The 15,219-nt window shown below is 47.5% G+C and overlaps 1 protein-coding gene across 7 annotated transcripts in view; it reads left to right on the top strand.

Moving 5' to 3' along the window:
* Positions 1–15,219, top strand: part of arhgef28a (Rho guanine nucleotide exchange factor (GEF) 28a) — a 551,732-nt gene that overhangs the window by 399,007 nt on the left and 137,506 nt on the right. For all 7 annotated transcript variants that reach the window (XM_078564027.1, XM_078564009.1, XM_078564018.1 and 4 more), the window contains one exon: positions 12,891–12,982. In XM_078564027.1, the coding sequence (XP_078420153.1) occupies positions 12,891–12,982 (92 nt within the window). The remainder of the gene's footprint in view (positions 1–12,890; positions 12,983–15,219) is intronic.

Here is a 15,219-nt window from a genome sequence, read left to right as displayed (position 1 = left end):
TAATAGTCTCTTCCCTGTCCTCTATTTACAACTAGGGCATGTCTCTCCTAATCTCTGCCATATCTATGTAACTGGAATAACTGCTGTGTCCATTCATTGGTACATTTTGCCTGCTGCTCTGCATTTGAACCCATTACTTCTTTCTACTTTTTCTACCCCCTCCTGGTCCCTCTCTCTCCATTCTTCCCTTCCTGTCACTCAGTCATGTCACCTTTAAGTCCTGCCCTCTTGCATACTTTGCCCCCTCATCCCTACCTAATGCATCACTAAATTTCTGTTTTCCAACTGCCATTCCAAGTTTGAATCAAAATCCCACTTAAATAAGCACACAGCTACCTTCCGTATATCTCTTTACATTCTATGAAGGGTCAATCGATGCCTCCATGACTGCCAGTCCCAATCCCAATTGTCTCATCTTCCGCCCCCCCACCACACCTTCATCCTCTTGTGGCCCGAAAGTTCACTGACTAACCTTGTCAACCTCCTTTCCATTCCATTCATTCCACCTCGTCTGCCCCCTTGGATTCTGCCAGTAGATCAGCAACCAGCGCTCCTTTCCATCTTCCCCTTCAGAATCTCTACTTACAAACAACCCTTGCCATCCATAACATTATTGGAGATGATTGCATTGGCATCAATTTGTTTGTGAATGACGATACTTGCCCCTTTCTAAAGCCTCCCCGCCGAGCTGTAGTTTCAGCTACCTGACAAACTGTAGTAGTGTCAGCGTGACTTACCAACATATCACCATAACACAACCTGGTCAGTCCCCCTACCCGTCCATATTTTCTATTCTTTGAAGAAAGCATCTCCTCTTAAATTCTTAATGCCCCCATGGAGCCCCAAACCAAGTTTCCTACTGAGATATTCTCCTTCCTTTCCTCCCTCAGCCTCTGCACTGAATGTCTCATTCTCAGTGATTTCCATCTCTATCTTTGTTTTCACTATCTTCCCTAAACCTTCCCTCCAATTAAACTCTCCCTCTTGTTCATGGATAAGCCTTCCGTTATGCTATTTTTCATGGAGCCTCTACTCCCATTGTCTCGATTGCTGATTGGGCCAATTTCCAAACACCTTGTGCTACTGATCACCCATATCTCCCTACCCCCTTTCAACCCCACTAGTTCATCCATCCGTAGGAAAGGAAACTCCCCAAATTGCTTTAAGAACTCAAACCCTCAGCTGCCTACCTATTGACTTTTGACCATGATTTCACCAGGGTTCGATCACACCTGGTTCACCCATCAATGATGAAACCTGCTACATTCAAGGCTCGTTTTCCTCGGCTAGAACTGACCGTTATTCCAGGATAAACTTTGAGAGCAAAGATAATCCTTGCCTTCTTTCTACCAACAACTAACAAATATCTCTTTAAACCTGATTTATAAATGGGAGCTATTATTTAAGAAGCTTGAACAAATGCGTTTTAAATCAGCAGGTAAATTGGCAACACAATGGGTAGAATTTTGAGGTCATCCGGTGGGGCACAGTGGGCTAGCCCGGGAGTGGCCTGGAAACGTCCCGCCGCCCGTGATCAGCCCCTGACCATGACTTCACGCTGGCTGGCCAATAAACATCCAGCCAGCGTGAAAGGTGCTCTGAAAGACTCAGCGCTGTCGGGGGTGGGTGGGGCGGGAGGAGGGTGAGCACTCAAGTTTGCGCAGGTGCGGGGGCGCGCGCAATGAAAGCTGCCTGAGGGCGGAGAGCTGCCTCAGGTAGCTGAAGAATTTAAAACCATCAAATAAAGATGTTAAAATGCAGAAAAAAATGTCCACACATTGGACTCACTCACCTAAACATATAGGGCAAAATTTTTAGCTCGGTGGGCGGGCGTATGCCCAACCCACTCAAGTGCAAAATGATGTATGTTGACGTTGGGCAAGCGTCCCAACCTTAATGCGCAGCCACGCGATATTTCGTTTGACGACAATTAAAAGGCCTGTTAAGGCCATTAAAGGATCAATTAAATGGAGTTTTTCTCTGCCCGTCACAGATGGAGCCACATGAGGGGACGTGTTTTATAACATTTTTAATTTATTAGTTATTACTTTTTAACTCTTCATCTCCCTGAGGCAGTTCTGTGCCTCAAGAAGATTTTCAAGCACTTACTTGTGCCCACACGTGAGGTTTGCACTCACCCCGCTCGCAGTAATCCCCCCACCCACACAGGCAGCGCTGAGCCCTGCCGCTCGCTTTTCATGCTGGGCAAGCCTTAATTGGCCCGCCAGCATGAAATTGCCTTCCAGCCTTGATCATGAGCGGTGGTCGGTTTCCCGATCGCCCCCGCCGAGCCCGCCCGACATGGGTGAAATTCTGCCCCTAGATCTTAAAAATTCTGCCCAAACATTTAGAAAAAAAATTAATATTGGAAATCTCCTCCCACCCTTGGACGAGGTTTCCTCAACATTCCAAAGGCCACCAGGCCGATTTGCCCATCCGCCAACTGTAACGTTTGGACAGGCAGTGAAAAATCCCAGTTAATGAATACATTAATGGCCTTAACAGGCCTCTTTCTTGTCGGTGGGCGCACTGCTGACACTCGAGCCTGCCCGCCAACCGAAATATTGCCCGGGTGCGTGGTGACGCCAGGACGCTCGCCCGATGTCATCACGTGCTATTTTACGCTCAGGCATGTCGGGCAGGTACCCGCACACCGAGCATAAAATCCTGCCCAATATTTCCATCCATTCGTGCAACAAACCTTTTTCTAAATCCAGCATATTAAATTGCTCTAGGATTCTTACTCTTTAAACTGATTCCTTTGATGCCTTTTATTCAATAGCACTTGATCGTGGTACGAATTGCTTCTTATTTTGATTATAACCTTAAAAACATATTTGGGTACAAACCTGCCAATCATAGACTCAGTGGAGCATCTCAAAAGGTACTAGTTGATTGAATAAGGTTCTCATCCTCTACAATTTCTGCGGTTTCCTCTACATTGGAGAGACCAAACGCAGACTGGGTGACCCCTTTGCAGAACACCTTCGGTCTGTCCGCAAGCATGACCCAGACCTCCCTGTCGCTTGCCATTTCAACACTCCACCCTGCTCTCATGCCCACATGTCTGTCCTTGGCTTGCTGCATTGTTCCAGTGAAGCTCAACGCAAACTGGAGGAACAGCACCTCATCTTCCGACTAGGCACTTTACAGCCTTCCGGACTGAATATTGAGTTCCACAATTTTAGATCATGAACTCGCTCCTCCATCCCCAACCCCTTTCCGTTTCTTCCCCCTCCTTTTTGTTTTTTCCAATAATTTATATAGATTTTTCTTTTCCCACCTATTTCCATTATTTTTAAATGTATTTCCACCCATTATTTTATCTCTACCTTTTAGCCATTTTAGTATTCCTTCACCCCACCCCACGCCCACTAGAGCTATCTGTACCTTGTTTGTCCTGCTTTCTACCCTTAATTAGCACATTCCTTTAGATAATATCACCACCTTCAACACCTCTTTGTCCTTTTGTCTGTGACATCTTTTGGTTATCTCCTCCTATTACTGGCTTCTTGTCCCAACAACTCCCCCCCCCCGCCCCCAACTTGAACCAGCTTATATTTCACCCCTTTCCTATTTTTACTTAGTTCCGTTGAAGGGTCATGAGGACTTGAAATGTCAACTGTGCTCTTCTCCACCAATGCTGCTGAGTTTTCCAAGGTATTTCTGTTTCTGTTTTTGTTAAGGTTCTCATCCCGCTTTCCTAATTAATGCTTTATGCTTTGATGAGCTGTAATTTGGATTAGCCTTGCGAAGAGCATTCTGCACCTGACTGATCAACAAGTAAAAGCACCTGAACTGTTTTCTAAATAGTTTATTTTGTAATGGCACACATCTGTCTCTCTAGAACCAATTAAATAATGGGCTGAACTTTTTGCTGAGCAGGTGCGCTTATGCCCGACCCGTTCGAGCACAAAATGGTGTACGATGACGTTGGGCAAGCGTCCCGATGTCATCGCGCAATCGCACGATATTTCGGTCGGTGGGTCCGCGCAGGAATCGGCAGCGCACCTGCCGACAGTTAAAAGGCCTATTAAGGCCATTAACAGTATAATTGATTTTAATTTTTGCTGCCCATCCAACCTTATGGTTGGCGGGCAGGCGAAAAGGCCAAGCGGCCTTTGCATTTTTGGCAAAACCTCATCCGCGGGCGGGATGAGGTTTTGACCAGTCATTAAAAAAAATTGAAAAATTTTAACACTTATATTTAACATGCACCCCCCAACCCCACTCCTGTGACAGAGTCATATGAAGGGACACGTTTTATAACATTTCAAAAATCTTTAATTTTTATTTGGAAAAATGTTCATCTCCACGAGGCAGCTCTGTACCTCAGGGAGATTATCAAGTGCGCACCCGTGCGCATGCACAAAGTTCATGCTCACCCCCCTCCCCTACCCTACACAGGCAGCGCTTAGCACTGCGCTGCAAGTTTCACGCTGGGTGGGCCTTAATTGGTCCACCACCATGAAATTGCAGTCCGGCCCCTATCATGGTGGTTGGCTTCTCAGCCACCCCCACCAAGCCCACCCGCCCCCACCAAGCTCACCCGCCCCTGCCAAGCTCACCTGACAAGGGAAAAACCCTCCCCAATGTATTTCTTTAAAGAATTCACCGCCTTTATTAATTATAGTTCAGAATCTATTGGGTCTAAATCCAAGCGAAAATGATAAGAAACTCACTACATCCCTTCAACAAGCAGTTTACAGTGTCACTTTACCCAATTAGGCATAATTAAAATTCCATACAAAAGTTATGGGGCAGAATTTTCTGGATGGTGGGGAGGGTGAAGCGGGCGTGGACCCGATCACCGCTCGCGATCGGGTCCGCGCTGCCATTTTACGTGGGCGAGCCAATTAAGGCCCGTCCAGTGTACTTCACGACTCCCGTGCATAACGGGAGTGGGTGGGTGGTGCCCGCTGGGTCCAATGGCAACCCGGCGGCCTGTATAAAGGAAAGGCAGCTCACAATGGCTGGGCAAAGGGATCTGCAGAGGGGCAATGGAGGTGGCGCAAATCCGGAGGGTAGACCATTGGGGTAGGGCGGGGGGGCCAGTGTGCCCCTCGTTTTTCCAATGACTGCCTTGCTGCCCTCTTCAAGGAGGTGGCAGCACGGCGGGAGGTGCTGGTTCCCCAGGACGGGAGGAGGAGGCCCCCCCACATGACGAAACGTGCCTGGGAGGAGGTGGCGGAGGTGGTGAGCACCCGCGACGTGGTGCAACGCACCTGGATCCAGTGTCGCAAGCGCTTCAACGACTTGTTGCACTCTGGAAGGGTGAGGACAATGTTGGCATTGGTCACTTAACCCAGCAGATCAGCTTACCCCCTGATGCCGACCACCGCCCGCCCAAGTCTGAGTGTAGTGACTGCATTGAATCATTGACGGCATGTGTCCTTTGCTGGGTGGACCAGCAGATATTGCCCATGCCGAGGTCAGCCTGAGAGGGTGGTGAAGAGATGGGTTCTGCCCCCGCAGCATGTGGTACACTGAGACCCACATGACTGTTTTGGGGGCAACCTGGAGGAGCTGCACCTAGGCGCAGTGCTGGAACTCCAGGACTTGTCCAAGTCAGGGTGATGACATGCCGTGAGGGGAGCTTCAAGGTGCCATGGCAACGAACCATCTGCTACCCTCTGCGCTCCACGTGCTTGTGCCTCCTTGCTATGGAAGGATATACCGTGTGGTGCTTAATGTGATGTAGGCAGCATGTGGCCAAGGGGGGGATGGGGGGGTGGGGAGGTGGGGAACAGACCTAGCATCTTTGTGTGAGTGTTCGGCAGCAGCGGGGTGAGGGGGCACTGGAGCCCTGATATGTCCCACTCCGGTCGGGGTATGCTGTGTGCGAAGTGAGTCCATGTGCAATTTGCACTAATCAATGCTCTTCACTCATTTTCAGGAGAAGAATGCTCATAACGTGGCAGAGTGTGAGAGGACTGGCAGCGGCCAGGCACAGTTAGCCATTCTCAGCTGCTTTGAGCAGGAGGCCCTGGATTTGGCCATGCGCTCAGGTCCACTGGTGTCGGTGGGCCTGGGGTGCCACGGCCAGATATTTATGCCCAACAGTGAGGTCAGCATTGTCCTCCCAACAGCCATGGCAGTGCTGAATGTTCAGTGATTGAAGTTTGCAACATGGCTTGACCATTGCTTATGGAAGGATGAGCGCATAATGATCCGGGAGACAGGGATGCACATTGACATTGTCTCCACGTTAACTGATCCACTGTCCTTGTTCTTCCTTTCAGCATCATTGGAGCAGGGCCGGGAGGAGGAGCAGCAGAGGCCCCCTCTCACACCTGAGGGCCCTGAGGTCTCGCCAGCGTCACACCATCTCTGCCAGGCAGGCACTAGCGCAGATACCATCACCTCGGTGGGAATTAGAACATCAGCTAGTGTCCTGGGGCACAGCGGTGAGGGCACTTCACAGTCGCTGGAGGAGCTGGCAGAGACACAGTGCCCATGGCGCCAGCAGTTGAAGGACTGCAGGGGACCAGGCACATGCTCAGTCGGTGCCTGATGATGTACCTCTGGAGTCGTCCGCGACACAGCAAACGCAGGAATTGGAGCCGGGTGTGCGGGAGCATCTGGGGGAGATACATGAGGCTATGCTTGGCTTGGTGTCCGTGGTGGAGGAGTCTATGCGGACGATCGCCGAAGCAATGAGCCACATGTCCAAGTGCCATACGTCCTCCATGGAGAGAGTGGCGGCTCTCATGGAGAGGCTCCTCCAGGAGACCCATCAGGGCTTTCTGGGGATGCGCTCGGACCAGCAAGCCCACACATCGGCATTGACCTCAGCTGGTCAGTGCCAGTGTGGGAGATGGTCTGGGCACCGAGCTTCCCAGCTCGGTGCCCATCCAACCACATGAGCAGGGAGGTCCGAAGTGACCTCATGTCGGCGCAGCAGCTGCCTGTTGTCTCTGCGGGCTCCTCTCAGGGCGCTCCGGATGAGGGCGGCAGCTCCTCCGCCCCTCTCCCAGTGACCGTAGCATCCAGTGAGGCTGCGACGACTGAGGAGATGCCAGCTGTGGAACTGGCCGCTCCCTCCCAGGCGGGGCCAGCACTGGCTCCACGGGCCAGAGGATGACCGCCAAGGTCATCGAGGCCAACAGGACAGCAGAGTCAGCAGGCTGTCTCAGATGCCACACCCAGCGATGGGGCAGCACCAAGACGTAGCACCCGGAAACATAAACATAAGGCACCTTAGGCACACCACGGGTTTATCACTGGTGCTTTTGTGTTCGACCGAGATGAAGTCTTTGTGATTTGCTTTGAATTGGAGCGCCATTGTCATTTTTTTGGCTAAAGTTTCTTTGCTTGTGATATTAAGTTCAGACATGTGACTATGGCTAAGGGTGCCTCTTTTCTTTTACATGTGTATGGTTTCTAAAAATGTTAGGGGTGATTTGTGGGACATTCAGCTTTATTAACAAGGCCCTCAGTGACTGTCCCTAACCTGGTAGATTTGGCACTTAGGTATCGAGTATGGAGCCTACAGCCCAGGCTTGTCCTGGAGGTCCACCTGTGGTGGACTAGCTTAAGGTTCATTGGATTAAAGCCTCCCAGGTGTCCCTGCCTCCCTGGAGTATGCCCGGATCAGCGTCTACCCCCTTAGCATTTCCCTGTGCGTGCTCATCCTCGGACTCACTGCTGGACTCATCGTGTGCAGCCACAGCGTCTACGTCTTCATCGTCCACAGCATCCCCCCTTTCCAGCGCCAGATTGTGGAGAGCACAGCATGCAACCACTATCAGCGCCACATGATCTGGGGGGTACTGGAGTGCACCACCTGAGTGGTCCAGGAATCGGAAGCACATCTTGAGAAGACCGATGGCTCTCTCCACCACAGCCCTTGTGGAGGTGTGGCTCCTATTGTACCGCTGCTCAGCTTCTGTTCTTGGATGGCGGAGAGGTTTCATGAGCCACCTTCTGAGGAGATAGCCCTTGTCACCCAGCAGCCATCCATCAAGCCGGGCTGGAGCACTGAAGAGCCCCGGCACCTGGGAGTGTCTGAGGATGTAGGCATTGTGGGAGCTGCCTGGGTACCTTGCACAGACTTGTAGAATCAGCATCCTGTGGTCACACACTATCTGCACGTTCATGGAGTGGAATCCCTCCCTGTTGACGAAGGCACCGGGCTCACCTGCTGGCGCCTTGATGGCCACATGTGTACAGTCTATAGCACCCTGGATGCAGGGGAAGCCAGCAATGGCCGCGAAGCCTCTGGCTCACTGTGTCTGGCTTGCCTGGTCCCAACGGTAGAGGATAAAGGTCAATGCACGTCTGAACAGAGCGTCTGTAGCCTGCTTGACACATGTGTGGACAGCTGATTGGAAGACACCACAAAGATCACCCACCGACCCCTGGAAGGAGCCAGAGTCAAAGAAGTTGAGGGCAGCTGTGACCTTTAGAGCCACTGGCATGGGGTGTCCACCCACACAGTTAGCAGAGATCCCAGGCCCAATCATCTGACAGATATAGGTGACTGTCTCCATTGAGAGACGGAACCTCCTTCGGCACTGCACCTCAGACTTATTGAGGTAGCTGCTTCGCTGCCCGTATACCCTGGCAGCAGGATAGTGGCGTCTTCTGCGGCCCCTTCCACCTTGGTCTACCTCTTGGCCCTGCGCCCCTTGTGCCTGCGCCTGTCCTTCCAAAGGTGACTCCCCAGGAGGCCGAATGCGCACTCCTGGCCTCTTCCCCCTTCTAGCCCTCCTTTCCTCCTAAGAGGAGTTGCCTCCAGTGGAGAGTTCAGCTCCCATTCCCAGGCTATGGGAAGGTTTCCTGAAACTTGCAGGCCCAAAAAAGATTCCTCACTGCAGAGTGCTCACCTGAAGGTTAAGAGTCCAGACAAAGCAGCTGGTATGCGTTTTGAAGTATTGCAGATCACACAGGCAAGTTTCAATAACTTTGAAAAGTCAATATTTGAGAGAGCACACTCGCGACCCCACTGAGCCCTCTTATCCCACCCATGGATGAGGTTTATACAAATTGTCCTGCCCGTTGCGCCCGTGCGCTGACCCGAAGATTGCACAGGCGCCAAAAAATTGGCATCAGTTGGTGAGTCAAGGGCCTTAAGTGGCCCGTTAATTAATGGCAGGTGCGCAGCGGATATCATTGCGCAGCCGCCCAATGAAATATCGCAATGGCGTCGGGATGCTCGCCCAACGTCACCGCGCGTCATTTTAAGCGCGGACATGCGGGGGCCGCCCCCACACGCCAATGGGAAAATTCTGCCCATGATTTTCAAATATTGAAATTTAAAACAAGTTCTGTCACATTGAAGGAATTGTTTAAGAAACTTTATTTTGCAATAAGTCATCATCATTCATCAAAATTGTGTGGAGACTTTCTGGAAGAATCAACATTTTTTTAGGAACAACATCATGCCCTGCTGATTCCTTCAACTTTGAAGGAGATCACAAAATTAGAAGATATAATTCATCTGGACATTTTGAACTTGTTTGATAAATTTTTGTTCGTGAGGAATATATAAGGAAATGGGGCATCAAATTAAAGGCAAATTGGTTAGTTAAAAAGAAAAGCTTGTACTTATGTGTAAACCATAAAACATCTCAAAGCATTTTACAGCCAATGAAGTATTTTTGAAGTGTAATCACTCTTTTAACGTGGGGAACGTACAGCCAATTTACGCACAACAAACTTCCATGAACAGCAAAGTCTGTTTTTATGATGTTGATTGAGGGACAAATATTGGCCAGGACACTGAGGATAACTCCCCTACTCTACTTTGAAATAGTGTCATAGGATCTTCTACATCCACTTCAGTTTAATCTTCTCATCCGAAAGTTGGCACTTCTGACAGTGCAGCACCCCCTCAGTAGTGCAGTGGAATGTCAGCCTCGGTTTTTGTACTTAAGCCCTAGATTGGGACTTGAACTCATGACCTTCTGATTCAGAGGAAGAGTGCTACCGATTAGGCTGTGGCTGACACTAAAAATAAATGGCCGTGGAAAACTGGTAATGATAAATGGATAAGGATATCTGTGGAGCAGTAATGAATGAAGTTCTTATAGTGATGTGCTCAGGGTCCCTTCCCATTAATGATATGAAGGAGGTTATTTGTTTTTAGATTTGTTAATGAGCTCAAGCTTTTGGCAAGATGATCAGTTTACCAGATATTTGTAACATTCAAAGGAATGGGTACAAATTAATCAATGGGTCAGAAAACATGGTAATCTTTTGCATTGGTTGACTTTTATTATTTTGATAACACAGATTTTAACTCGGTTCTGTATAACTATTTGAAAATAAGTAGAGCATGCTTGCATTATACAGCTGTATACACAATTGCATATAATAAACTTCAATCATATATTTTTCTAAAAATAAATGCTATCCTGCAATTCTTTAAATAATCCAATGTGCATTTAAAGGTCCCAAAGACAGAAAAACTCTTTTTCCACTCTAGCATTGGCCTAAGCGATGTGTGTTTAAACCCATGCCAAATCAGTGTATTTACAGAATATGTTAAATATGTGCTCTTTTGTGATTGCATAAAGAATCTTTTTACTAGGAAGAGTCTATATCTGCAACTTTCATCTCATATGAGTGAGAAAAATATCTCTACCAAAGCTTTACATTGGTATTTCCAAAGTTGTTAGGAAACGGCACCTTTCTAAAGGGGTCACAGTCTCAGAATACGAGTTAGACCATTTAGGACTGAGATGAGGAGAAATTTCTTCACTCGGGGTGGTGAACCTGTGGAATTCTCTACCTCAGAAGGCTGTGGAGGCCAAGTCACTGAATATATTTAATAAGGAAACAAATTTCTGGACCCTAAAGGCATCAGGGGGTATGGGGAGAGCGCAGGAGTATGGCGTTGTGATAGAGGATCAACTATGGCCGTGTTGAATGGTGGAGCAGGCTCAAAGGGCCGAGTGACCTACTCCTGCTCCTATTTTTTATGCTTTCAGTGTTTGAGCTAATGTCATGGGGCCGGTGTTCTGTATTTGCAATGCAGATAAGGGATTTCACTTTCCAACTGCACATCTTTGAAATTACAGCCAAGAGTTCTACTCAGTTCCCCAGTGAGACAAACTCAGGTAGCAGGGTTTTGAGTCCCTGCTGAAGCCAGGGATGGAAGTGGGAACTAAACATCGTCCTGCCAGCCAGTTTCCTGGCTCCATTCAGACTCTGGGCCATTTTTGTGAAGGCAGGACTTCTTTTCTATTTATTCTTTCACAGAGTGCAGGCCTCTCTGGCTGGGCCAGCATTTATTGCCCACTCTTAATTCCCCACGAAAAGGTGTTAGTGAGCCACCTTCTTGAGCTGCTGCAGGCCATGGGGTGCAGGTACACCCACAGTGATATTAGGAAGGGGGTTGCAGAATTTTGACCCAGTGATTAGGAGGGGCAGCAGGGTTACCTACTCACAAGCAGTGGGTGGCTGACATGGTTCATCAAGATGCTAATTAAAAGAGGCTAATTGGGATTTTCCAGTCAGCCTCCAGATCCCTACAGGCAGCGGACACTATCATAGCTGCCAGGAAGTGGCCTCCTGGTGGCAGCCCTCCAGACAGACTGAGAGGCTCCACATCTGGCTTAGCACAGGAGCAGGCAAAGGCCACCCCATAGGGAGAGTATCCTCACAGTGGTGGTCTGACTGCACAATCCATTTTTAAATTTATGCTTAAAGAAGTTGAAGTGAGCGTACCTCCATCTTGAAGTTCCTTCTCCCTTAACTATCCTCTATTGCAGCTTACTGCTTCTTTCAAGATGGAAGGTCTCTAATTGACCCTGCAGCTTCGAAAGCCTAAAGAAAGCGAGCCTGCACTCTGGCCCTTAATTGGCTGTCCCTGTGAAAATCACAATGAGTGACTGCTTCTCACCCTCCCCATGGGATGGGCTTGGGACCTGGAAACAGCCCCAACTTCCGTTTGCCCCCTCAGAAGGGAGAACCCTGCTCAGGAAGCCACCGTTGATGTGGTGCAAATCCAGTATTAATGCTCTGGATAATTATTTGGTGACGCCTGCTGGTAAATGCATTTTGCATGAGAACAGCGTAAGGCTTGGATCATGGAAAGAAGAAATAACTTTCATTCATTGAGCACTTGGTTACTTAACACGGTTTAGAAAAAAAATTCAGAGGTTAATCTTGGAGCTTTTACATGCCTCAGAAGACTTAGTAAATTTTTTAATTACCTCAGAAGACTTAGTAAATTTGGGAGTCCACGGCAGCAAAGATCGTACATGCTCATTTGGAGTGGACTTAGTTGGATAAATGCCATTTTTGTCCTTTGTAGTTTTTAGTTATACATTCAAACTCATTTGATGCTATCGATGCTCAGCAACTAATTCATGAAATGGGTAAGTTCAGTTGTGATTAATACTCATTTGCAAGCAAGAAAGGAACTCATGACATTGAGCCTGCCAATAGTCTAAGGTAAATTTACTGCCTGGTGTACCCACATATAATGAAAAGCATAAGATTCCTTTTTTGTTTCAGCTGATCCCCTGCTTAAAAGTCTATGCGCGAACCTTGGAAAAATAATATTAATAAATGCAAAAGGATTAAAGAAATGTTAGTGTACTGTCGTTGTGCTTATTGTGTAGGATTTGAGATTTTTAGCACTGATTTGTTCAGCAACTTTAAAGATTTTTTTAGCTATACCATATTTACTGGACCAGAAGACATTTCGGGATTCCAGAAGGAAATCTTTAGGAAATATTTGGATTTAATCTTCAGACCATAAGAAGCATGCCAATTTTAGGCAACATTTTAGTGCATCATGTGGTCCAGCAGATATGATGATCATGTATTTTGAGGTACACCAGATGATACTTGGCTGTCTATTTGTGCATTGTAACTGAATTATTGCTGCAAGAAGGTTTTTAACATGTCTTTTGTATTCTTTATTGTTATTGTTAAAGCTGTCCTGAGGAGGAGGAAGAACGATTAAGTGAATATGAAGAGGACAAGCGTATTGTTGAGGCAAGAGCAGCCAGGACCCGGAAGTTCCAAGGTACGTGCACATTAGCGGGGCTGTTCACTATTCCCATTATCTTGAGTAAACAAATTAAGTGCTGTTTCAGGAAAACGCTTTGCAATTTTCCAAAACAGGAAACAATTTCTATAGAAGTACAAAAAAAAACTCATTTATCTGAGTTGATTCAGAATAGATGAGTTTGGCCAGACAGATGTTAAACTTAAACACTAAACACTGAAATTAAACGTACTCCTGAGTAAGAAAAAAAGGTTGTCATCAATTCATAAGACAGCATCTTAATTAATTTGAATAGTGCCACACCGTGAAGAGACCACATTATGGTATCTTTTCCAACTTCCCCACACCAGCTACATAAATGCTCTTCACATTGGAATTCCCATGCAATATGAGCCCCTGGGATAAGACGCTGATTATAGGATGATACCAAATGTTTTGGTAGCATTTGTCACCCTGTATGGGATTTCCTTGAAAAAGAAATTCCTGGTAAGGAATAGGTTTCCGGTGAAATTTTTGGTGAAAGCCAACTTTTACGAAGTTGCAATATTTCCATGTTTCGGTTCCTGAGTCACAATAATTTTGTAGGACAGCTCATATGGATTTTTCTGCATGCCCCCCTCCCTCCACCAAACCCCATACCCTGGCTCCCCTCCACCCTGGCTCCTCAGTCCCTTTGATATCAGAGAAGAGCTGGTTTGGGGTTGGGGCGATGTGGGTGAGCAGAGCTGGGGGAGAGTTCCAGGTGGTGGGGAGCAGAGGTGTGGTGCCATTGGATGGGGAGGGATGGTGTGGGAGCCAGGGGTGCCAGCAAGGGAGGAACAGAGCTGAGGGTGCTGGGGGTGGGTGGTGTAGAAGCCGGGGTTGCTTGGGGGGGGATCTGCAATTAAAGTTATTAAAATTGGTCACTTTCTTTTAATTCAATCATGGGACGTGGGTTTTGCTGACTGGGCCAGCATTTATTGCCCATCTCTGATTGCCCTTGAGAAGGTGGTGGTGAGCTGCCTTCTTGAACCGCTGCAGTCCATATGGCGTAGGTACACCCACAGTGCTGTTAGGAATGCAGCTCCAGGACTTTGACCCAGCGACAAGGTAGGCTGGTACTTTTTATCGCAGTGAACAGTGTACACCTCTGCTTCACCACTGACCACAAGATCCAGGCCGTTATTTGGGCTCTGTCATATTGCTGTGCAATTGGCTGTTACGATTCCTACTTAGCTGCCCTTCAAAGGTATTTAATTGGCACTTTGGGACGCTCTAAGGTTGGGAAAGGCACTATATAAATGCGAGTTCTTTCCTTCATTCTATGTAGAGTTTGGCTTCAAATGCTCATCTACCATATTTCTGAAAAAGATGTTAGTCATTCGTGGATAATTATAAAAACTTTTCTGTATTTTTCAATTGTTATATTTGGATATACTATGGTTATACTGAGCTTTGGAGGTCAGGATAAAATGAAATTAATTCCACAATGCAACCAACTGCTTTTCTAATTTAGGACTGGCAGGAACAAGACTCATCTTGAGTGTATTTTCCCACCGTATCCCCCATCGCTCCTAGGCAAACAGCACTTCAAACATATGCCAGCATAACCTAGCAGTGAAAAGTAGAATTAAACCTTTCGTCATATATTAACCCCAATCATTTTCAACCAATGAACTCTGATATTGTGTTACACAGATTTTAATTTGTCTTGGGAGTCAATTAACTTTGTAAGTTATTATCTTCTCATCGCCACCTCCTGAACACAAGCAAATCAAGGCAGAGAAGACAATTGGAACATAAGAACATAATAAATAATAGGAGCAGGAGTAGGCCATTTGGCCCCTCAGGCATGCTCTACCATTCTATAAGAACATGGCTGATTTAAATGTGGCCTTAACTCCACTTTCCTGTCTGCTCTCCATAACCCTTGATTCCCTTGTCAATCAATAATCTGTCTAATTCAGCCTTGAATATATTCAATGACCCAACCTGCATTGCTGTCTGTGGAAGAGAATTCCAAACATCGATCCTCTGAAAGGAGTGGGGGTGGCACGGTTCGGGTTGTGGGGGGTGATGGTGGTGACGGATCATCTCACAAGAGCTGTTCTTTGTCAGTGAGAGGGCTAGGCTCTTAAAGTGACCACACTCACTGGAGGAGCAGAGGTCCACCTCTTAAAGTGGCAGAGCACAAGTGTGTCTTCACTTTGGAGGGGTTTGCAGAGGGAAACTCTTCTGGAGAACTGTTCTGTTGCAGAGTCATACAGACTCGAAAC

This window comes from Cetorhinus maximus, chromosome 2, assembly GCF_964194155.1.
Source record: "Cetorhinus maximus chromosome 2, sCetMax3.hap1.1, whole genome shotgun sequence".
NCBI lineage: Eukaryota > Metazoa > Chordata > Chondrichthyes > Lamniformes > Cetorhinidae > Cetorhinus > Cetorhinus maximus.
Note: the sequence above shows the minus strand (reverse complement) of the source record. Positions and strands in the feature narration are given on the sequence as shown.